Source organism: Salmo trutta, chromosome 34 (assembly GCF_901001165.1).
Source record: "Salmo trutta chromosome 34, fSalTru1.1, whole genome shotgun sequence".
NCBI lineage: Eukaryota > Metazoa > Chordata > Actinopteri > Salmoniformes > Salmonidae > Salmo > Salmo trutta.
In genome coordinates, this window is record NC_042990.1 from 29,212,693 (window position 1) to 29,235,539 (window position 22,847).

The following is a 22,847-nucleotide window of genomic DNA, read 5'->3' on the forward strand; positions in this document are numbered from 1 at the left end:
AATCAGCTCACTGCTACATACAAGCACAACATTCAAAGAGGTGTTTGAGGCTGAATTTGGGGAAAGAGGCATCCCTGCTGCTGTCAACACAAGATGGAAGTCAACACTGAGACAAGTGAAGGCAGTTATCCAATGTGACCATCTAAAGCTCAGTCATGTTCTAGAAAAGGCTGGGCACAAGGAGTTGTTGTTCACAGTACAGGAGTGGAATAAGTTGAAGGAGTTGGTGGACATCCTGAAGCCATTTGGAGCAACAGATATGACACAGGGGGAGAAGATAGTCACAATCAGTTCTGTTGTTCCCTCGGTCCTGTCCCTGAATCACCACCTGGAGCAGCGGAAGCCTCAAGTCCATTTCTTGAGCGGCCTGGTCAGAAGTCCCAGGCATCCCTGAACAAAAGATTTCTTGGAATCTTCATCAATGTGAAAATGGCCAGGACACAAGATGGAATCACTGCCCCCTTTTCAGATCCAGTCTAACTCAAATCAGCTGCCTTGGATCTGGCTTTTTCTCTGATGTGGGTGGAGCACCATGTGCTGGTCAAGGAGGAGATCAAGGAGGAGGTGGCACAAAGAGTGAAAGGTAAATATTGAGTTTAATGTAACTTTTTCTCATAATTTAATCCAATTGACTGCAACAATAATACTTTTTCAGTTTAACCCACTGCATCACCAATACTCTAATACCGGCCTTTTTGTTTCTGCTTTTACATGTTTTGCCAGAACTGATTCTTCAAGATGCTGCAGGGACTGAGCAAGCTGTGCCTCTTGTTGATGAGGAAGCGCGAGAGGACCATAGTCTTGGACAAGAAGAAGGGCTGTTTGCAGCATACTGTAAGAGGCAGAAGAAAGCTGTTGGGACCACTCCAGCACTACAGCTAAGTCACTACCATGACATATGCGAAGGACAGAATGCCCTCTTGTTCTGGGCAATGAACAGGAAGGCTCTTCCTTCACTGTCCCGAGTGGCCATCAGGGTCTTGGCAGTGCCTACCTCCAGTGCTCCGGTGGAGCCTGTCTTCAGCCATGGTGGCATCATACTGCGGCCTCATCGTGCACAAATGACTGACAGACTTTTATCGAATTTGGTCTTTTGCAAATGCAATGCATCATAGGGCCCTGAGATAAGCAAAAAAATTTAACTGTTTATGCATTACACACACACACACACACACACACACACACACACACATAGTCTCCATGTTCAGGTTTATCTCCCATCTTTGGGATCTGTATTTCTTTCTCAGACATTCAGGCCAGTGTTCAAATTGTAGGCCTACTTGAAGTTCAGTATCAGTTGATTTGATGTACCTTTTAATAAATTATTGTAACTTTATGGCAGGATTGTTTTAGGTGTCTAGAGTATATCTTTAGAGGGAGAGAGAGAGCACTACAATATTTTGTTTTTGTTGTCATATTGATGTGTCTTTCTCATGGCTACCCATGTATTTCCATGGAAATATAAAGTTTATTTGGAAGTAATAAATATATATTTTTTAAAAGCATTCATGATTTGCATAAATGTAATATACTATTACTCTTGTTAAATATGAAATGATATTACATTTGGTGAAGAGCACATTATGACTTGTTTAGGACTCGAAACTCAAAGTCTAGGACTTGAGACTTGACTTGATACTTGACGGTCTTGACTTGAGACTTGACTCGGACTTGCCTGTCTTGACTTGGGACTTGACTTGAGTGCTACAACTTGAGACTTACTTGTGACTTGTAAAACAATGACTTGGTCCCACTTTTGGAATTTACCAACAAACCCGTAGTCCCGAGTCACGACAGTAGCTAGTATCATAGAGATCGAAAAGCCTGTTTTAGCATGGGCATTTCCATTAAGGATTTAGGCTAGTCAACTGGGTGGGACTTCCTATGGGTTAAGGAAGGATCACATAATTCCATCCAGGTCACCAGGTGGGATCAGCCAATGAATTATACTTGTGAACAAATATTCCATTACTGCAGGTGGCAGTAAATCGCCAACCTTGGCTGTATACCTGTTCAAACGACACACTCCAGGTGGCAGTATGTACCCTTTCAGAATGTTTGCCAACTCATGAAGATGGCCTCAATGGCCCTGCCCGTGCTCTTACAGATGCCATAATGGGACAATGTCTTCAGACCCCTTGACTTTTTCCACATTTCGTTACAGCCTGTAGCAGGCTCAAGGGTGTGGGGTTTCCATGTCACCAAGTTCAATAACAAAACATGCACCAGTAGCATAACTAGAATGCAAATGGGGAGTTTATTAGGTATTTTGTACACTGGGGAAAAGGGGGGAAGTCGCCAACTATTTCACAGTCCACAAACCGGTATCATTGTCCGTTCCGTTCTCCGGGGGTAATCCTAAAACTCGGGTCCTCAGCCAATCCAGTTCGGTACACAAGGGGGGTAATCAGACAGTTCAGGTCACAATGGGTAATCACACAGATATTGCTCTCTTTTCTCCCACTCTTCATCACGTACACTTCTCTCTCCATTCTCTGCACCTTTGTGCAAGCTGCTTCCTCCTTTATCCCCAAGCACATCCAGGCACTCCCACAACCTCGCCTCGTTGGGGCAGGAAGTCCATATAAGGCTCGGCGGTGGAGCCAGCGGGCTGCAAGATATCTCCCGTCAATAACCACTCCCCTCACCTCTCCCTGCCATCTGCCACAAGCCTTATTCTAGAATTGATTGAATTATAATTTATTCTCATCAATCTACACACAATACCCCATAATGACGGAGCGAAAACAGGTTTTCAGAAATATTAGCAAATGTATTAAAATAAAAAAAATACCCAATTTACATAAATATTCAGACCCTTTGCTATGAGACTTGAAATTGAGCTCAGGTGCATCCTGTTTCCATTGATCATCCTTGATGTTTCTACAACTTGATTGGAGTCCACCTGTGGTAAATCCAATTGATTGGACATTAGTTGGAAAGGCACACATCTGTCTAGATAAGGTCTAACAGTTGACAGTGCATGTCAGACCAAAAACCAAGCCATGAGGTCGAAGGAATTGTCCGTAGAGCTCTGAGGCAGGATTATGTTGAGGCACAGATCTGGGGAAGGGTACCAAAAAATTTCTGCAGCATTGAAGGTCCCCAAGAACACAGTGGCCCCCATCATTCTTAAATGGAAGAAGTTTAGAACCACCAAGACTCTTCCTAGAGCTGGCCGCCCGTCCAAACTAAGCAATCGGGGGAGAAGGGCCTTGGTCAGGGAGGTGAACCGATGTTCACTCTGACAAAGCTCCATAGTTACTCTGTGGAGATGTGAGAACCTTCCAGAAGGACAACCATCTCTGCAGCACTCCACCAATCAGGCCTTTATGGTAGAGTGGCCAGAAGGAAGCCACTCCTCAGTAAATGGCACATGACTGTCACGCTGGTATAAAGGGATCGGGAGACAGGAGCAGGAATGCGTAATAGGGTTTTTTATTTACCCAAATTACAGCGTGCCGTGTAAAGGCACGGGGACGAAGACCAAACAAACACGTATACAAAACACAGGGTTCAAACCCAAACAAAAGAGTGAGTACCTTGAATAAATACACCGGGGTGAGACCCGTAACGTACACTCACACGATGATACCACACGGGACGAGACCCGTAATCATCTGCGCAATACAAGCAGCACGAAAGCCAAAACAACACAGCACAGGTACTCACACGACCAAAGGACATTGGAACAATAATCAACAAGACAATGGTGAACAAAGGGCACACTTATACAATTACTAATCAGGGGAGAATATGGGGATCAGGTGTGCGTAATGACAGTTCAGTTCCTAGAGGCCGGTGACGTAGACCTCCAAAACTGGTGCACGGAATGAGCAACAGTACCGGAGGGATCCGTGACAATGACAGCCCACTTGAAATTTACCAAAAGGCACCTAAAGGACTCAGACAACAAGATTCTCTGGTCCAAGATTGAACTCTTTGGCCTGAATGCCATGCGTCAGGTCTGGAGGAAACCTGGCGCCATCCCTACTGTGAAGCGTGGTGGTGGCAGGATCATGCTGTGGAAATGTTTTTCAGCAACGTGGACTGGGAGACTAGTCAGGATCGAGTGAAAGATGAACGGAGCAAAGTACAGAGAGATCCTTGATGAAAACCTGCTCTAGAGCACTCAGGACCTCAGACTGGGGTGAAGGTTCGCCTTTCAACAGGACAATGACCCTAAGCACACAGCCAAGACAACGCAGGAGTGGCTTCGGGACAAGTCTCTGAATGTCCTTGAGTTGCCCAGCCAGAGCCCGGACTTGAACCCAATCGAACATCTCTGGAGAGACTTGAAAATAGCTGTGCAACAACTCTCCCCATCCAAACCTGACAGAGCTTGAGAGGATCTGCAAGGAAGAATGGGAGAAACTCATTATTGGGTATTGACGAGGGAAAAATGTATTTAATCAACTTTAGAATAAGGCTGTAATGTAACAAAATGTGGAAAAAGTGAAGGTGTCTGAATACTTTCCGAGTTTATGGCTAGTATTCTGCCAGTAGCACAGAGATGAAACGGCGACAAGCAGTGGCTTTTCGAGCTGAATCAATATAGTGTAATGTGTGTAGGGCCTGCTGTAGGCTACAGGTTTTAAAAGCATGGTTTATATCTTAGAATATAATTTACTTCACATATTCTTTTTGCACGCTGTGCTGTTTGCTGTTTATTTATAAGTTTAATCATTATTTAATTGAGTTTTTACCCAATTATTTACTTATAGATCACAATCACAGTTAAAGGCAGGCCTACTTGACAGGGTGACTGTAAATATGTTAATTTTAAAGTATCCGATGATGTGATTTGTTCTTAATCTTTTCAGAGACATCTCATGTTGTTTCGTCTGATCCCGTTGTTGCTGTTGCTGATGATGATGTCATTCTACCATGTTCCCTGTTGAATTTCACCAAGAGTGCTGGCTTGGTAGTGAAATGGTCGAGATCCAACCTGAAAGACACAACTGGGAAAGACAAGGTTGTCCATTTTTACCGTGACGCTCGTGACTCCAATGTGGATCAGGATGAATCCTACAGGGGGAGGACATCACTGTTTAAAGAACTGAAGAATGGCAACGTCTCCTTAAAACTGTCCAGAGTGAAACTCTCTGATGAAGGCAACTACATGTGTTACGTTCTAGTTCAGGAACCGAACAGCCTAGTTCATGAAACCGTCATTCAACTCATTGTTGGTGAGTCATGGATCCTCTGTCTCTTAAACACACAAGACCGACCTCTTGACAACTTCTTAGTCAGCTGCGTCACCGAAAAGCTAACAGTTCGATGGCGTGGGTGGTGGTATTTCAAGCAGAGGAGTGAGATTTACCAATTCAACTCTGTTACATGTGTACTTTTATTACAGTATCATAAGCACATGTATTAAGTACATATCTCTGATCATTGTTTTACCTTGTCTGTTTAGTTGCTGTGTCCAACCCAGTGATCTCCATCAATGGAACCAAAGGCAGTGGGGTGGTCCTGAAGTGTGAGGCTAAAAGCTGGTACCCCAAACCCGAGATGAACTGGCTGGACAGTGAGAGACAGGTCCTCCCCGCTGGATCCGCTGAGACAGGCAGGGACACAGAGGGCCTCTACATTGTGAGACGCCATGTCACCGTGAACAAGAAAGTCACCAACACGTTTACCTGTAGGGTTCAGCTTCAAAAGTTCAATTTTACGAGGGAGACAGGGTACAATATTCCAGGTGAGCTTCTTCTATTGAAAAAAATAAAAACACAGTAAGTTAGTGACATCACACCTTCCCTAAGGCGTCTAAAGGCAACTGTCTCTCACAGAGTGACAGACTACTCTTTTGCTCTATTGGCTAAGATGGTTGGCTTTGAGTTGTTGTGCAGAAGATTGTGTTAGCGCCCTGCTTAGGGCAGAATATAATCCACTCTGTTTCATAGGCATGAAGGATTTGAGAACAAAACTACAAGCCTCTGATATTTGTATGGTGGTTACCACCGTGAAAGCACTATTATTTCAATTGTGCCTTTTTTATTTGTGAACTGTAACGGTCTGGGCGTAGTGGGTGCGTAGTCAGGCGCAGGAGACAGAAAGTTCAATGTAGCGCTTTATTACGCACAAAAGTAATTCGCCCAAAATGCCGGGCGCACCAAAATATAAACGCCCAAAATATACTATACAACACAGAACACAGTGGAAGGATCATCAAAGAACAGGCGGGCCTACTGGCTTAAATAGCCCAACTAACAAGCCTAAATGAAAACAGGGGAAACTAATTAGACAAAACAAACAGAAAGGGAAAAAGTGATCGGTGCCAGCTAGTAGGCCGGTGACGACGACCGCCGAGCGCCACCCGAGCAGGGAGAGGAGTCACCCTCGGTAGGAGTCGTGACATGAACATTTACCATCAAGCTGGAAACATTAATTGAATTAAATCCCACACATGTTGGGAAATAACACACTTCTGTTTGGAGCTGCACTCTGTGATGTGATATGATGGTTTAATATGACATCTGTGTTTCAGATGAGATGTTTCCCACGGTTCCCTGGGTGTGGATTGCTGTTCCTGTTTTGATAGTATGTGTTTGTGGACTTGTGTTTGGGTTCATGTGGATAAAATACCAGAAACTGAGAAAAAAGATAGGTAAGTGATGGTTGGTATAGCCTTACCTTCAGGGGGCATTTTATCATCAATCACCACAGAGAGAAATATAGGACATTTTCACTCACTCAATTCAATTCAGTGGGTCTTTATTGGCATGGGAAACATATGTTTACATTGCCAAAGCAAGTAAAACAAACAATAAACAAAAGTGAGAAGAAACACATTTAACATCAGCAAAAAACTATTCGAAATTCACAGGAAACATTGCAGTGAAAAAAATTGACATTTCAAATGTTATATTATCAGCTATGTATATTGATTTAGCAATGTGCAAATAGTTGTAGTACAAATAGTGAGGGAAGATAAATAAACATAAATATTGGTAGTATTTACAATGTTTGTGCTCCACTGGTTTCTCTTTTCTTATGGCAACAGGCCTGTCTCTCTCTCTCCTTCTGTCTCTGTCTCTGTCTGTATCTCCCTTTCTCTCTGTCTCTCTGTCTGTATCTCCCTTTCTCTCTCTCTCTCTGTCTGTATCTCCCTTTCTCTCTGTCTCTCTGTCTGTATCTCCCTTTCTCTCTGTCTCTCTGTCTGTATCTCCCTTTCTCTCTGTCTCTCTGTCTGTATCTCCCTTTCTCTCTGTCTCTGTCTGTATCTCCCTTTCTCTCTGTCTCTCTGTCTGTATCTCCCTTTCTCTCTCTCTCTCTGTCTGTATCTCCCTTTCTCTCTGTCTCTCTGTCTGTATCTCCCTTTCTCTCTGTCTCTCTGTCTGTATCTCCCTTTCTCTCTGTCTCTCTGTCTGTATCTCCATTTCTCTCTGTCTCTCTGTCTGTATCTCCCTTTCTCTCTGTCTCTCTGTCTGTATCTCCCTTTCTCTCTGTCTCTCTGTCTGTATCTCCCTTTCTCTCTATCTCTCTGTCTGTATCTCCCTTTCTCTCTGTCTCTCTGTCTGTATCTCCCTTTCTCTCTGTCTCTCTGTCTGTATCTCCCTTTCTCTCTGTCTCTCTGTCTGTATCTCCCTTTCTCTCTGTCTCTGTCTGTATCTCCCTTTCTCTCTGTCTCTCTGTCTGTATCTCCCTTTCTCTCTGTCTCTCTGTCTGTATCTCCCTTTCTCTCTGTCTCTCTGTCTGTATCTCCCTTTCTCTCTGTCTCTCTGTCTGTATCTCCCTTTCTCTCTGTCCTCTCTGTCCTCTCTCTCTCGCTCTCCTTCTGTCTCTGTCTCTCTCTCTGTATCTCCCTTTCTCTCTGTCTCTGTCTCTGTCTCTCTGTCTGTATCTCCCTTTCTCTCTGTCTCTGTCTCTCTGTCTGTATCTCCCTTTCTCTCTGTCCTCTCTGTCCTCTCTCTCTCGCTCTCCTTCTGTCTCTGTCTCTCTGTCTGTATCTCCCTTTCTCTCTGTCCTCTCTCTCTCGCTCTCCTTCTGTCTCTCTCTCTCTGTCTGTATCTCCCTTTCTCTCTGTCTCTGTCTCTCTGTCTGTATCTCCCTTTCTCTCTGTCTCTGTCTCTCTCTCTGTCTCTGTCTGTATCTCCCTTTCTCTCTGTCTCTGTCTCTCTGTGTGTATCTCCCTTTCTCTCTGTCTCTGTCTCTCTGTCTGTATCTCCCTTTCTCTGTCTCTGTCTCTCTCCTTCTGTCTCTCTCTCTGTCTGTATCTCCCTTTCTCTCTGTCCTCTGTCTCTGTCTCTCTGTCTGTATCTCCCTTTCTCTCTGTCTCTGTCTCTCTGTCTGTATCTCCCTTTCTCTCTGTCCTCTGTCTCTGTCTCTCTGTCTGTATCTCCCTTTCTCTCTGTCCTCTCTCTCTCGCTCTCCTTCTGTCTCTCTCTGTCTGTATCTCCCTTTCTCTCTGTCCTCTCTCTCTCGCTCTCCTCCTGTCTCTCTCTCTCTCTGTCTGTATCTCCCTTTCTCTCTGTCTCTGTCTCTCTGTCTGTATCTCCCTTTCTCTCTGTCCTCTGTCTCTCTGTCTGTATCTCCCTTTCTCTCTGTCCTCTCTCTCTCGCTCTCCTTCTGTCTCTCTCTGTCTGTATCTCCCTTTCTCTCTGTCCTCTCTCTCTCGCTCTCCTCCTGTCTCTCTCTCTCTCTGTCTGTATCTCCATTTCTCTCTGTCTCTGTCTCTCTCCTTCTGTCTCTGTCTCTCTGTCTGTATCTCCCTTTCTCTCTGTCCTCTCTCTCTCGCTCTCCTTCTGTCTCTCTCTGTCTGTATCTCCCTTTCTCTCTGTCCTCTCTCTCTCGCTCTCCTCCTGTCTCTCTCTCTGTCTGTATCTCCCTTTCTCTCTGTCTCTGTCTCTGTCTCTCTGTCTGTATCTCCCTTTCTCTCTGTCCTTCTGTCTCTGTCTCTCTGTCTGTATCTCCCTTTCTCTCTGTCCTCTGTCTCTGTCTCTCTGTCTGTATCTCCCTTTCTCTCTGTCCTCTCTCTCTCGCTCTCCTTCTGTCTCTCTCTGTCTGTATCTCCCTTTCTCTCTGTCCTCTCTCTCTCGCTCTCCTCCTGTCTCTCTCTCTCTCTGTCTGTATCTCCATTTCTCTCTGTCTCTGTCTCTCTCCTTCTGTCTCTGTCTCTCTGTCTGTATCTCCCTTTCTCTCTGTCCTCTCTCTCTCGCTCTCCTTCTGTCTCTCTCTGTCTGTATCTCCCTTTCTCTCTGTCCTCTCTCTCTCGCTCTCCTCCTGTCTCTCTCTCTCTCTGTCTGTATCTCCATTTCTCTCTGTCTCTGTCTCTCTCCTTCTGTCTCTGTCTCTCTGTCTGTATCTCCCTTTCTCTCTGTCCTCTCTCTCTCGCTCTCCTTCTGTCTCTCTCTGTCTGTATCTCCCTTTCTCTCTGTCCTCTCTCTCTCTCTCTGTCTCTGTCTCTCTGTCTGTATCTCCCTTTCTCTCTGTCCTTCTGTCTCTGTCTCTCTGTCTGTATCTCCCTTTCTCTCTGTCTCTCTGTCTGTATCTCCCTTTCTCTCTGTCTCTCTGTCTGTATCTCCCTTTCTCTCTGTCTCTCTCTGTCTGTATCTCCCTTTCTCTCTGTCCTTCTGTCTCTGTCTCTCTGTCTGTATCTCCCTTTCTCTCTGTCCTCTGTCTCTGTCTCTCTGTCTGTATCTCCCTTTCTCTCTGTCCTCTCTCTCTCGCTCTCCTTCTGTCTCTCTCTGTCTGTATCTCCCTTTCTCTCTGTCCTCTCTCTCTCGCTCTCCTCCTGTCTCTCTCTCTCTCTGTCTGTATCTCCATTTCTCTCTGTCTCTGTCTCTCTCCTTCTGTCTCTGTCTCTCTGTCTGTATCTCCCTTTCTCTCTGTCCTCTCTCTCTCTCTCCTCCTGTCTCTCTCTCTCTCTGTCTGTATCTCCCTTTCTCTCTGTCTCTGTCTCTCTGTCTGTATCTCCCTTTCTCTCTGTCTCTGTCTGTATCTCCCTTTCTCTCTGTCTCTGTCTGTATCTCCCTTTCTCTCTGTCCTCTCTCTCTCGCTCTCCTCCTGTCTCTCTCTCTCTCTGTCTGTATCTCCCTTTCTCTCTGTCTCTGTCTCTCTGTCTGTATCTCCCTTTCTCTCTGTCTCTGTCTCTGTCTCTCTGTCTGTATCTCCCTTTCTCTCTGTCCTTCTGTCTCTGTCTCTCTGTCTGTATCTCCCTTTCTCTCTGTCCTCTGTCTCTGTCTCTCTGTCTGTATCTCCCTTTCTCTCTGTCCTCTCTCTCTCGCTCTCCTTCTGTCTCTGTCTCTCTGTCTGTATCTCCCTTTCTCTCTGTCCTCTGTCTCTGTCTCTCTGTCTGTATCTCCCTTTCTCTCTGTCCTCTCTCTCTCGCTCTCCTTCTGTCTCTCTCTGTCTGTATCTCCCTTTCTCTCTGTCCTCTCTCTCTCGCTCTCCTCCTGTCTCTCTCTCTCTCTGTCTGTATCTCCATTTCTCTCTGTCTCTGTCTCTCTCCTTCTGTCTCTGTCTCTCTGTCTGTATCTCCCTTTCTCTCTGTCCTCTCTCTCTCGCTCTCCTTCTGTCTCTCTCTGTCTGTATCTCCCTTTCTCTCTGTCCTCTCTCTCTCGCTCTCCTCCTGTCTCTCTCTCTCTCTGTCTGTATCTCCCTTTCTCTCTGTCTCTGTCTCTGTCTCTCTGTCTGTATCTCCCTTTCTCTCTGTCTCTGTCTCTGTCTCTCTGTCTGTATCTCCCTTTCTCTCTGTCTCTCTGTCTGTATCTCCCTTTCTCTCTGTCTCTGTCTCTGTCTCTCTGTCTGTATCTCCCTTTCTCTCTGTCCTTCTGTCTCTGTCTCTCTGTCTGTATCTCCCTTTCTCTCTGTCCTCTGTCTCTGTCTCTCTGTCTGTATCTCCCTTTCTCTCTGTCCTCTCTCTCTCGCTCTCCTTCTGTCTCTCTCTGTCTGTATCTCCCTTTCTCTCTGTCCTCTCTCTCTCGCTCTCCTCCTGTCTCTCTCTCTCTCTGTCTGTATCTCCATTTCTCTCTGTCTCTGTCTCTCTCCTTCTGTCTCTGTCTCTCTGTCTGTATCTCCCTTTCTCTCTGTCCTCTCTCTCTCGCTCTCCTTCTGTCTCTCTCTGTCTGTATCTCCCTTTCTCTCTGTCCTCTCTCTCTCGCTCTCCTCCTGTCTCTCTCTCTCTCTGTCTGTATCTCCCTTTCTCTCTGTCTCTGTCTCTGTCTCTCTGTCTGTATCTCCCTTTCTCTCTGTCTCTGTCTCTGTCTCTCTGTCTGTATCTCCCTTTCTCTCTGTCTCTGTCTCTGTCTCTCTGTCCTTCTCCCTCTTTCTTTCTTTCTTTCTTTCTCTCTCTCTCTCTCTCTCTCTCTCTTTCTCTCTCTCTCTCTCTCTCTCTCTCTCTCTCTCTGTCTCTGTCTCTGTCTGTATCTCCCTTTCTCTGTCCTCTCTCTCTCTCTCTCTCTCTCTCTCTCTCTCTCTTTCTCTCTCTCTCTCTCAACAGTAACAACAATAACCAAGGGTCAAAATAACCATACATTGAACAATAACAATAAGCATACAGTAGAGTACATGTGCAGGTTGATTGGTCTGTCAGACACTGTCCCTCAACTTATGGCAGGCAGCAATGTAGTGCGCTGCCAACCCACAGCTCTCTGCGTCCTCCCCCAACAGGACAGGTAGCCTATCCTCATCAGATTTGGGGAAATTAAACTCTCTAATTGTTTTATATTTTTGACATTTTGTCAGGAAATGCAGCTCTGTCTCAGGTTCTGCTGTTGTGCAGTGGTTGCACAGCCTTTCCTCTACAGGGAGCCAGGTTTTCCTGTGTCTACCCTTCTCAATGGCAAGGCTGTGCTCACTGAGCCTGTACTTTGTCAAGGTTTTTCTAAGGTTTTGATCAGTAACCATGGTCAAATATTTAGCCACGGTGTATTGTCGATTTAGGGCCAGATAGCACTGCATTTTGCTTTGTGCTTGTGTTTGTGTTTCCCAATAAGTAATGTAGTTTTGTTTTGACTGTGTTGTCATTTTTTTTATCTGATTGATTGGATGTTCTGGTGCTGAGGCTTCAGTGTGTTAGTAGAACAGGTTTGTGAACTCAGCCCCAGGACCAGCTGGATGAGGAGACTCTTTTCTTTGCTCAGCTTTTGGTATTGCAGGGCTTGGTAATGTCACTACATTTTAGATGTTTCCTAAATGTAATTGCTCTTTTTTGAGTTTTTATTATTGGAGGATATTGGCCTAACTCTGCCCTGCATGCATTGTTTGTAGTTTTCCTCTGGACATGTAGGATAATCTTACAGATCTGTCTCTCTCTGTCTCTCGCTCTCTCTGTCTCTCGCTCTCTCGTGTCTCTCCTCTCTCTGTGTCTTCACACTTTAGGCCGGGATTCAAGCCAATGTAAATAAACAACCTGTGTAACAGCCTGTGATTGACTTTTAAAGGGGATTTCTGTTTCAGTGTATAGCTGTGTGCAGATCATTCATCTATGCTGGTTTGAATCCTGGCCTTAGTCTTATTGTATATCAGCAGATAACGCCAGACGAGAGGGAAAAGTGTGTGTGTGCAAGAGCTCATAATTATATAATAATTATATTCATTTGTTTTCTTAGACTTTGCAGATCAACAGATACAAGAACTCACTGACGAGCTGAGTAAGTGGTATGGAAAATCACGTGTGTGTGTGTGTGTGTGTGTGTGTGTGTGTGTGTGTGTGTGTGTGTGTGTGTGTGTGTGTGTGTGTGTGTGATTATCTATGTGTTCTCACTTTAATACTTTGTTTTACTGTTCATCTACAGACAGTTCCAGAACAAAATCTGGTAAGTTGTGTGTGTGTGTGTGTGTGTGTGCTCGTGCGTGCATGTGTGTGAACTCATGATTTGAATAATTATATTAATTTGTGTTTTCTTATACTATGCAGATCAACGTATAAAAGAGCTCACTGACGAGCTGGGTAAGTGCTGTGGAAAAGAAGTCGTTTGTCTGTCTATATGCCTGTCTTTCTGTGTGTGAGGATTTATCCATGTGTTCTGACTTTAATACTTAGTTTTACTGTTCATCTACAGACACTTCCAAAAGAGGTGTGTGTGTGTGTGTGTGTGCATCGTTTGGGTTACAGAGCTCATGATTTGCACTCATGATTTGTTTGGGTTTTATTATTCTCTGTAGATACACGCGAACAAGAGCTCACTGAACAGCTAGGTAAGTGGTGTGTGTGTGTGTGTGTGTGTGTGTGTGTGTGTGTGTGTGTGTGTGTGTGTGTGTGTGTGGCGTATTCGTCTCTAGTGATTACCTCGGCCTTCTCACTTTAATTGTTCTGTGTTACTTACCTACAGCTAAACTCAAACAAGAGAGGGGTAAGTCGTGTGTATGTGTGCTATGCGTGAGTTATACTCTCCAGGTAGGGTGAAAATGTTAACTAGTTAAATAAGGGTTTGTCAATACCATACAGGAACAAAAGCTAATGATTTCAATTCTTACTTATATTAATTTATCATTTATTATTATTGTTTCTTTAAATTATGTTTTTCCATCTTCAGCTGCACTTGTCTCTTCAGTTGATAACGGATGCCATGTAAGTAGTGTGTGTGTGTGTGTGTGTGTGTGTGTGTGTGTGTGTGTGTGTGTGTGTGTGTGTGTGTGTAGACATCTACATTCAGATTGAAAAAATCTATATATATTATTACAGTATAAATTTACAAACATTTTTCAGTAGAATTCAGGATATAAACTTAAATTACAAATTTGTTATGAAAGTACATTGTACCTTATGACGGGTGAATTTTAGTAATCATTTAAGCATACTATAAGGGACTCAAGGCCGTGCTATATCTTGAATATCAGCCGTAACGGCAGTCTGACCGTAACTGCACTAACAAAATACTACAATCCATCCAACCTCATTTCTTAATTCCTTTATTCTCTTACTTTTCCAGAGATTTTCATTCTCAAGGGTAAGTTGTTGGCTTGGCTTTAAAACGCTGTCAAAGTCTGGCTTCATTGTGATTGAATTACATGGAGAGATTGATTTGTTCTTAGAACCCTGTTGATGTTGGACTCTTAACTGACTTCACTTTCGTCATTGTAGCCTAACATCTTTCATAGTTGTGTTCACTGTTCCATGGGAGAATATCACAGGTCACATCTACCAACAAGCAGGCAACTCTCAGATGCAATAACTATGGGAAAATGTAAAATATATGTTTTAATTGCACTTACTTGACTTAAAGTCAAGACATTTGTACTAATCATTTGACTGTAACAAACACCAGGTCAAATGAATGAATATCTAAACATGTATGACATGCATTGATTTTTCTTACTTCTACAGACGTTATCAATGTCACTGTCAAACGTAAGTATCATGTGTATGACTGGGCTTTTAAAAGCCTGTTTTGTGTGCGTGCGTTTTGTGTGCGTGCGCGGGTATACATGTGTGAGTGGAAATTAGTATTAGACAATCTGAAAAAGATTGTCAGTGTCTGTCATGGGGAAACTTTTTGATTTGTCAGCACCGGTATGTGTGACTTTCAGAAACCACTTAGAAGAAATACAATGGCACATTCAATGACTGAAAAGGCAGATGTCAAAGAGGATGAAGAGACGAACCCGTTACACCAAACCATCAGAACCACTTGACGAGGTCGCTAGTTGGGTTAAAGGAATAGTCCACTCAAACTATCTTTTGTAATTAAAACGTTTTTTAATCCACTGTTGCTGAATGTTTTGCATGTCAGCAATCACGTTTTTCAATACATAGGACTTTCAAGATGATGATGTCTTCATGATCATATGCTGCACTTTGCTTCTTGAAAGTGCTATATCCTGACTACTGACATGCAAACATTTTTGGGGCTGTATCAACATTGGACTAATGAAACCAAAACCTTTTTTTATTTTTATTGGAGCAATGGTACTATTTCACACTTTCTATTTCACGCTAATTTTATGTCACACTATGTAGACTCAAGGAAGCCTTTCTTTGGAGAAGGTTCTTCATTAGGTTCTTTGCTTTCTGAATGGTTGCAAAAGAATCGTCTTGCTAGAAGGTTGTGGGTGAATTCCGAATAGTTTTTATGTTGCATTATTTCACATCACTTAACCTGTGTTTTTGATTGTTTTATTCTACCTGTATTGCCTCTTTATGTTCATGGGTTCTTTTGGGGTGGTTGGTCTGGAACCTTAAGGGATGTCATCATGTACAGTGCATTCAGAAAGTATTCAGACCCCTCAACTTTTCCACATTTTGTTACGTTACAGCCTTATTCTAAAGTGGATTAAATACGTAAAACAAATCCTCATCAATCTACACACAATACCCCATAATGACAAAGTGAAAATAGGGTTTTAGAATTTTTTTGCAAATATAAAAAACCTAAAACAGAAATATCTTATTTACATAAGTATTCAGACCCTTTGCTATGAGACTCGAAATTGAGCTCAGGTGCATCCTGTTTCCATTGATCATCCTTGAGATGTTTCTACAACTTGATTGGATACCACCTGTGGCAAATTCAATTGATTGGACATGATTTGTAAAGGCACACACCTGTCTATATAAGGTCCCACAGTTGACAGTGCATGTCAGCAAAAACCAAGCCATGAGGTCGAAGGAATTGTCCATAGAGCTCCAAGACAGGATTGTGTCGAGGCACAGATCTGGGGAAGGGTACCAAAACATTTCTGCGGCATTGAAGGTCCCCAAGAACACAGTGGCTTCCTTCATTCTTAAATGGAAGAAGTTTAGAACCACCAAGACTCTTCCTAGAGTTGGCCGCCCGGCCAAACTGAGCAATCGGGGGAGAAGGACCTTGGTCAGGGAGCTGACCCGTGTGGCTCAGTTGGTAGAGCATGCTGTTTGCAACGCCAGGGTTGTAGGTTCGATTCCCACGGGGGACCAGTACGGAGAATTTTTTTAATGAAATGTATGCATTCACCACTGTAAGTCGCTCTGGATAAGAGCGTCTGCTAAAATGACAAAAAATGTAAAACTGTAAAAAAAACTGATGGTTACTTTGACAGAGCTCCAGAGTTCCTCTGTGGAGATGGGAGAACCTTCTAGAAGGACAACCATCTCTGCAGCACTCCACCAATCAGGCCTTTATGGTAGAATCGCCAGACGGAACCACTCCTCAGTAAAAGGCAAATGGCAGCCCTCTTAGTCTACCAAAAGGCACCTAAAGGACTCTCAGAGCATGACAAACAAGATTCTCTGGTCTGATGAAACCAAGATTGAATTCTTTAGCCTGAATGCCAAGCGTCACGTCTGGAGGAAACCTGGCACCATCCCTACAGTGAAGCATGGTGGTGGCAGCATCCTGCTGTGGGGATGTTTTCAGTAACAGGGACTGGGAGACTCGTCCAGATCAAGGGAAAGATGAACGGAGCAAAGTACAGAGAGATCCTTGATGAGGTCCTTGCTCAGGACCTCAGACTGGGGTGAAGGTTCACCTTCCAACAGGACAACGACCCTAAGCACACAACCAAGACAACGCAGGATTGGCTTCGGGACAAGTCTCTGAATGTCCTTGAGTGGCCCAGCCAGAGCCCGGACTGGAACCTGATCAGACATCTCTGGAGAGACCTGAAAATAGCTGTGCAGCAACGCTCCCCATCCAACCTGACAGAGCTTTAGAGGATCTGCAAAGAAGAATGGGAGAAACTCCCCAAATACAGGTGTGCTAAGCTTGTAGCATCATACCCAAGAATCAAATCAATCAAATCAAATGTATTTATAAAGCCCTACTTACATCAGCTGATATCTCAAAGTGCTGTACAGGAAACCAGCCTAAAACCCCAAACAGCAAGCAATGCAGATGTAGAAGCACGGTGGCTAGGAAAAACTCCCTAGAAAGGCCAGAACCTAGGAAGAAACCTAGAGAGGAACCAGGCTATGAGGGGTGGCCAGTCCTCTTCTGGCTGTGCCGGGAGGAGATTATAAACGTTCATAGATGACCAGCAGAGTCAGATAATAATAATCAGAGTGGTTGTAGAGGGTTCAACAGGTCAGCACCTCAGGAGTAAATGTCAGTTGGTTTTTCATAGCTGATCAAGAAGACTCGATACTGTACTCGCTGCCAAAGGTGCTTCAACAAAGTGCTGAGTAAAGGGTCTGAATACTTATGTAAATGTAATATTTCCGTTTACATAATACTTACGTAAATGTAATATTTTTATTTGTTATAAAATTGCACCGTATAGGACACAACCAGACCCCATTATATGAAGATTCTAATGCTGAATCACTTTTCTGTCATATAATGCTGAATTACTTTTTTTGTGATATAATGCTATTTCTAATGCTGAAGCACATGTATTGGTGGTATGTCTTTGATACATCCAGTGGGAAAAATGTCTGATTAGTCTGATTTAATCCAAGGTGCTTTATAGAGCAGCCACTAGACAGCCTTTATAAAGGCAATTTCCTTGGATTAAATCCCAACATAATTCTCTTATTATTATTGTTATTATTATTATTATTATTATTATTATTGTTGCAGTACTAGTACGCTTCTAGATAGCACCTTGTATTGGTTCTACCTGGAAATATAAATAATATTTCATGTGAGGGTTCTACAAAGCACCACAAAGGGTTCCCCTACAGGGACAAATCAAAGAACCCTATTGGTTCTCCAAAAATGGTTTCTAAGTAGAACCTTTATTAACCTTTGAATAACCTTTATTCATATTTGTTAAAGATCCAATGCAGCCGTTTTTATCTCTATCAAATAATTTCTGGGTAACAATCAAGTACCTTACTGTGATTATTTTCAATTAAAATTGCCCAAAAATTTTTATAAAAGCTTTTGCGCAAAAGAGACATTTCTCAAGCAAAAATGTAGCTAGGACTGTCGGGAAGTGGTCTGTGGGGAGGGGAAAACTAGCTGTTATTGGCAGAGAGGTTTGGAACTCTCTTTATTATTTGTCTATTAACTCATTTACTGTCTGGTGGTGATGATGATGATGATGATGATAATAATAATGTTTTATTGTCACATACACCGGATAGGTGCAGTGAAATGTGGTGTTTTACAGGGTCAGCCATAGTAGTGGAACAAATGAGGGTTAAGTGCCAGGCAGGCCAAAACTCTATCCCACCAAAAAAGGCTGAAATGCCAGACTGTCTTTTCAAACAGCTCTTACACTGAAAGGGCATAATCATCATTTTCACAATTTCACAGTATTATTCAAACCTCCATAGTGTGAAAATAAATATAAAACACAGGAAAACAACATATTTTTGACTGCACTGGGCCTTTAACATACTGCATAATCATTGCTTACATAGTTTAGACCATCCAGGTCGTAGGTCATTGCAGTTCATGATGGCCAGAGACATGAATATGAACATGCCAGTTACTAAAGTAGCTATGTTTAGAACACCGGAGGCTGCTGAGGAGAACAGTTCATGATAATGGCTGAAACGGAGTGAATGGAACGTCACCAATACCTATTGAAACCATGTGTTTGTATTTGATACATTTCCACCTATTACACTCCAGCCATTACCACAAGCCTGTCCTCCACAGTTAAGGTGCCACCAACCTCCTGTGGTTTACGAAGATCCTGTCATCATGCATGTACAATGTGTGCAAAACAAGACGGCACCAAAAAGGGTCTCTACTTAGAACCTTGATGCTACTTATGGTTCTAAATAAGGTTATCCAAGGCCGCAAAAGGGGTTCCCTTTATTTTATATTTTGTTCTAGAGTGTTCTAGAACTCTACTCACTACCCTGTGCTTTGTTCAATACAAATACTAAAGAGTGGGAATTTTCACTAACTAAACATCACTCATCAGACCAAGCACATGCAGAAAGACTAAGTAAAGAGTAGCACATACATCTTGGGCTGTATGTATAAAAGGTGCTAATTAATTTAAGTTTATGACTTTTTAATACTGTGTCTGTCCAGTCTCATTTTGTTTTGTATAGTCTGTTTTGGCAAGTGTTGTGCTGTGATATGTTAATTCTTGTCACTCTCACCTGCTCTCTGGACACTGAGCTCTCATACCTCAGAACCTCCTGCTGAGTCTGTGGAAGTGATGTGTCCACAATAAAAATGGACTATCATTTGAAAATCACTCTGTTCATGTCTTTACTATAGATATAGAAAATAGTAGTACAGTAGACTATAAGTAAGTAGGCTATGCAATGGTATAAAGTTGTTGCAATAATGTATTATCTACTAAGCCAACAATAAAGTAAAGGCTGTGTAGTTCACCTTAACTCATGGAGTCCCACCGCCACGCAGACGTGATTTAGGACTTCTAATCCCTTTTAAACATTCTGGGCACTACAGACTTCTGGGTTGTACCATTGGATTTGTATATTTCTCCTGCATCTGTCGGTACCAACCATTAGTCTGTGATTAACGGGAGCTAGAGCGATGTTTGTGAGACGAGGGCGGGGCCTGGGGCCGGGTCCTTTTTACAAAAACATCTGTAGAGTCAGAATGGTTTGAGCTACAAACGACTAAAAGCGATCTATGAAAAGCTAAGACTGTAACATGTTTTGCGCTATGACGCTCACAAGCTACACAAGAGTTGTTAGAAGGTGAGGGGTCTTCTGTATAGAAGATCATAGGAAACCCCAGGACATAGTGTCTATAATACTGTAAGGGATTCTTCTGTATAGAAGATCATAGTAAACCCCAGGATATAGTGTCTATAATACTGTAAGGGGTTCTTCTACATAGAAGATCATAGGAAATCCCAGGACATAGTGTCTATAATACTGTAAGGGATTCTTCTATATAGAAGATCATAGGAAATCCCAGGACATAGTGTCTATAATACTGTAAGGGGTTCTTCTGTATAGAAGATCATAGGAAACCCCAGGACATAGTGTCTATAATACTGTAAGGGGTTCTTCTGTATAGAAGATCATAGGAAATCCCAGGACATAGTGTCTATAATACAGTAAGGGGTTGTTCTATATAGAAGATCATAGGAAATCCCAGGACATAGTGTCTAAAATACTGTAAGGGGTTCTTTCCGTGTGTGTGTGTGTGTTTAGAAGTCTCTTGGTGATCAATTTCTGATTGATCAATTAATCAGTTATGAGTCATCAGAAGCTGTAAGGGGCAGGACAGCGATTGTCCCTCTTCAGCTCCATTATAAAAAAAAGTAACCTTTACTTAACCTGGCAAGTCTTATTTACAATGACGGCCTACACCGTCCAAACCCAGACAACGCTGGGCCAATTGTGTGCCGCCCTATGGGACTCCCAATCACAGCCAGTTGTGATACAGCCTGGAATCAAACCAGGGTGTATGTAGTGACACCTCAAGCACTGAGATGCAGTACCTTAGACCACAGCGCCACTCGGGTGACCAAATATAACAAATAACCACAATATGGCAGGAACAGCAATCAAGTCCATTCCTTTCATTGAATTTAATCCAAGTCAGGTGATGATCAATCGAGCTGCCACATATTGATATTGCTCTGAGATGAACAGGGAGTGAGAGTGGCATGCAGGACAGACGTGGCTCTAGTCTAGACAAGGCTAGCGTGCCCCCTTCTGGCTGTATTCCATACTGTTGAGTTTCAGCGCTCCCAATGGCCACTAGAGTTCCCTGTAGAATCATTGTTGAATGTGCTGTCTGCTCTGTGCGTGTGTGCGTGTGTGCCTACGTGTTTGTGTAAAAGAGAGGTAGAGAGAGAGGGGGGAGATGGAGAGAGAGAATGGCGTTCTCAGTCAGACACATTCTCATATGTATAGGAACATTTTTGATTTAGAACTGACATCACATAGCTTAACAGCAGCTAAGTAGAATTACCAGCCTTGTCCTGCGACCTACTCTACTGTGGCAGGTAGCCTAGCGGTTAGAGCTTTGGGCCAGTATACGAAAGGTTGCTAGTTCAAATCCCTGAGCCAATCTGTTGATGTTCCCTTGAGCAAGGCACTTAACCCTAATTGCTCCATGGTTGCTGTTGATAATGACTGACCCTGGCTGTGACCCCACTCTCTGGGGTGTCTCAGGGGGAGTTGGGATATGCAAAAATAACATTTCCAATTCACACATCTCTATAATACACACTTGTGCATGTGTGAAATAGGACAAATAGAAGCACCCACCAAGTTATTATTATCAGTGGTGGAAAAAGTACCAACTTGTCATATTTGAGTAAAAGTAAAGATACCTTAATAGAAAATGATTAAAGTGAAAGTCACCCAGTAAAATCCTACTTCAGTAAAAGTTCAAAAGTATTGGGTTTTAAATATACTTAAGTACCAAAAGTAAATGTAATTGCTAAAATAAACTTAAGTATTAAAAGTAAAAGTATGTATCATTTCCAATTCCTTATATTAAGCAAACCAGACGACACCGTTTTCTTGTTTTTTAAATGTATTGATAGCCAGAAGCACGCTCCAACACTCAGACATAATTTTACAAAAGAAGCATGTGTGTTTAGTGAGTCCGCCAGATCAGAGGCAGTAGGATTGACCAGGGATATTCTCTTGATAAGTGTGTGAATTAGACTATTTTTCTGTCTTGCTAAGCATTCAAAATGTAACGAGTACTTTAGGAATGAAGTGAAGTAAATGTTGTCAAAAATATAAATAGTAAAAAAAAAATTTACAAAAAACTACTTCAGTAGTACTTTCAAGTATTTTTACATAAGTACTTTACACCACTGATTATTATATCAACATCAATTCATAGAGAACCACTACATGTACACTGTGTCTGACCCCTGCCCTCAGTGTCTGACCCCTGCTCTCAGTGTCTGACCACTGCCCTCAGTGTCTGACCCTTGCCCTCAGTGTCTGACCCCTGCTCTCAGTGTCTGACCCCTGCTCTCAGTGTCTGACCACTGCCCTCAGTGTCTGACCACTGCCCTCAGTGTCTGACCCTTGCCCTCAGTGTCTGACCCCTGCTCTCAGTGTCTGACCCCTGTTCTCAGTGTTTGACCCCTGCCCTCAGTGTCTGACCCCTGCTCTCAGTGTCTGACCCCTGCCCTCAGTGTCTGACCCCTGCTCTCAGTGTCTGACCCCTGCCCTCAGTGTCTGTCCCCTGCTCTCAGAATAATAGGCACAAAGTATAAAGGATAGACCTACTCACCATCATTCAACTTCTCTGGAGAAATGAACACACACACACACACACACACACACACACACACACACACACACACACACACACACACACACACACACACACACACACACACACACACACACACACACACACACACCTGTTTTTTCCCTTGATGCCCCCATTACTAGCCAAATAATGATCATTCTGCACAAAACCCCTCATTTAGACAGGCCCACTAGGCTAAAGATGGACAGGCCCCTCTGGCATTTGCCCAAACTGCTTTATGGCCAGTCTTTCCATAGCTATTCAGTTATGCATGTGTACAAACGAGTCACTGCAAGGGGCAGGACAGGGATCGTCTCTCCAGTACTTATAGGTACTGGATCCCCTTACTGCAACTTGTCCTCACAGGAACAGACTAGTGTTCTTTTGTTATGAAGGAAGAACAAAATAACGCACAGAGATTCATTCATTCCATCTGGCTGGCATTTACCCTTGAAGAAGAAAGGCTCAATAATAATCCCCCTCTGAAGCCCAGCAAATGTAATTTATTGTTATATTCATCCCATGACATTCAATTCTTTTGAGAAGGGCATCCAATAATGTTTACCTACAACAAACAACAATGACATTTGGAGCAGGTCAGTGCAGATAAGAAAATGGCCACTTGCATATTCTGCATAACACAGGTTTTGTCTTACAGAATAGAATAGTGTTTATATTCTGTAGTCTAAATATTACGGAGGACCAAAACTGCCATAACTAGAAAGAAAGAAATGCACTCATAGATAAATACATGAATAAATAAATAAATGCACATATAAATATATAAATATATACATGCACACAAATAGATAAATA

The 22,847-nt window shown here is 43.1% G+C and overlaps 1 protein-coding gene across 1 annotated transcript; it reads left to right on the plus strand.

The window, feature by feature from the left end:
* Positions 1-516: 516 nt before the first annotated feature.
* Positions 517-15,078, plus strand: LOC115173240 (butyrophilin subfamily 3 member A2-like). Its single transcript, XM_029731155.1, has 13 exons — positions 517-583; positions 4,824-5,189; positions 5,420-5,701; positions 6,491-6,610; positions 12,555-12,596; positions 12,741-12,761; positions 12,863-12,895; positions 13,111-13,143; positions 13,278-13,298; positions 13,482-13,516; positions 13,878-13,895; positions 14,273-14,296; positions 14,476-15,078. Exons 1-13 carry the CDS (start codon positions 517-519, stop codon positions 14,578-14,580), a joined length of 1,167 nt encoding a protein of 388 aa, XP_029587015.1. The 3' UTR covers positions 14,581-15,078.
* Positions 15,079-22,847: the final 7,769 nt, after the last annotated feature.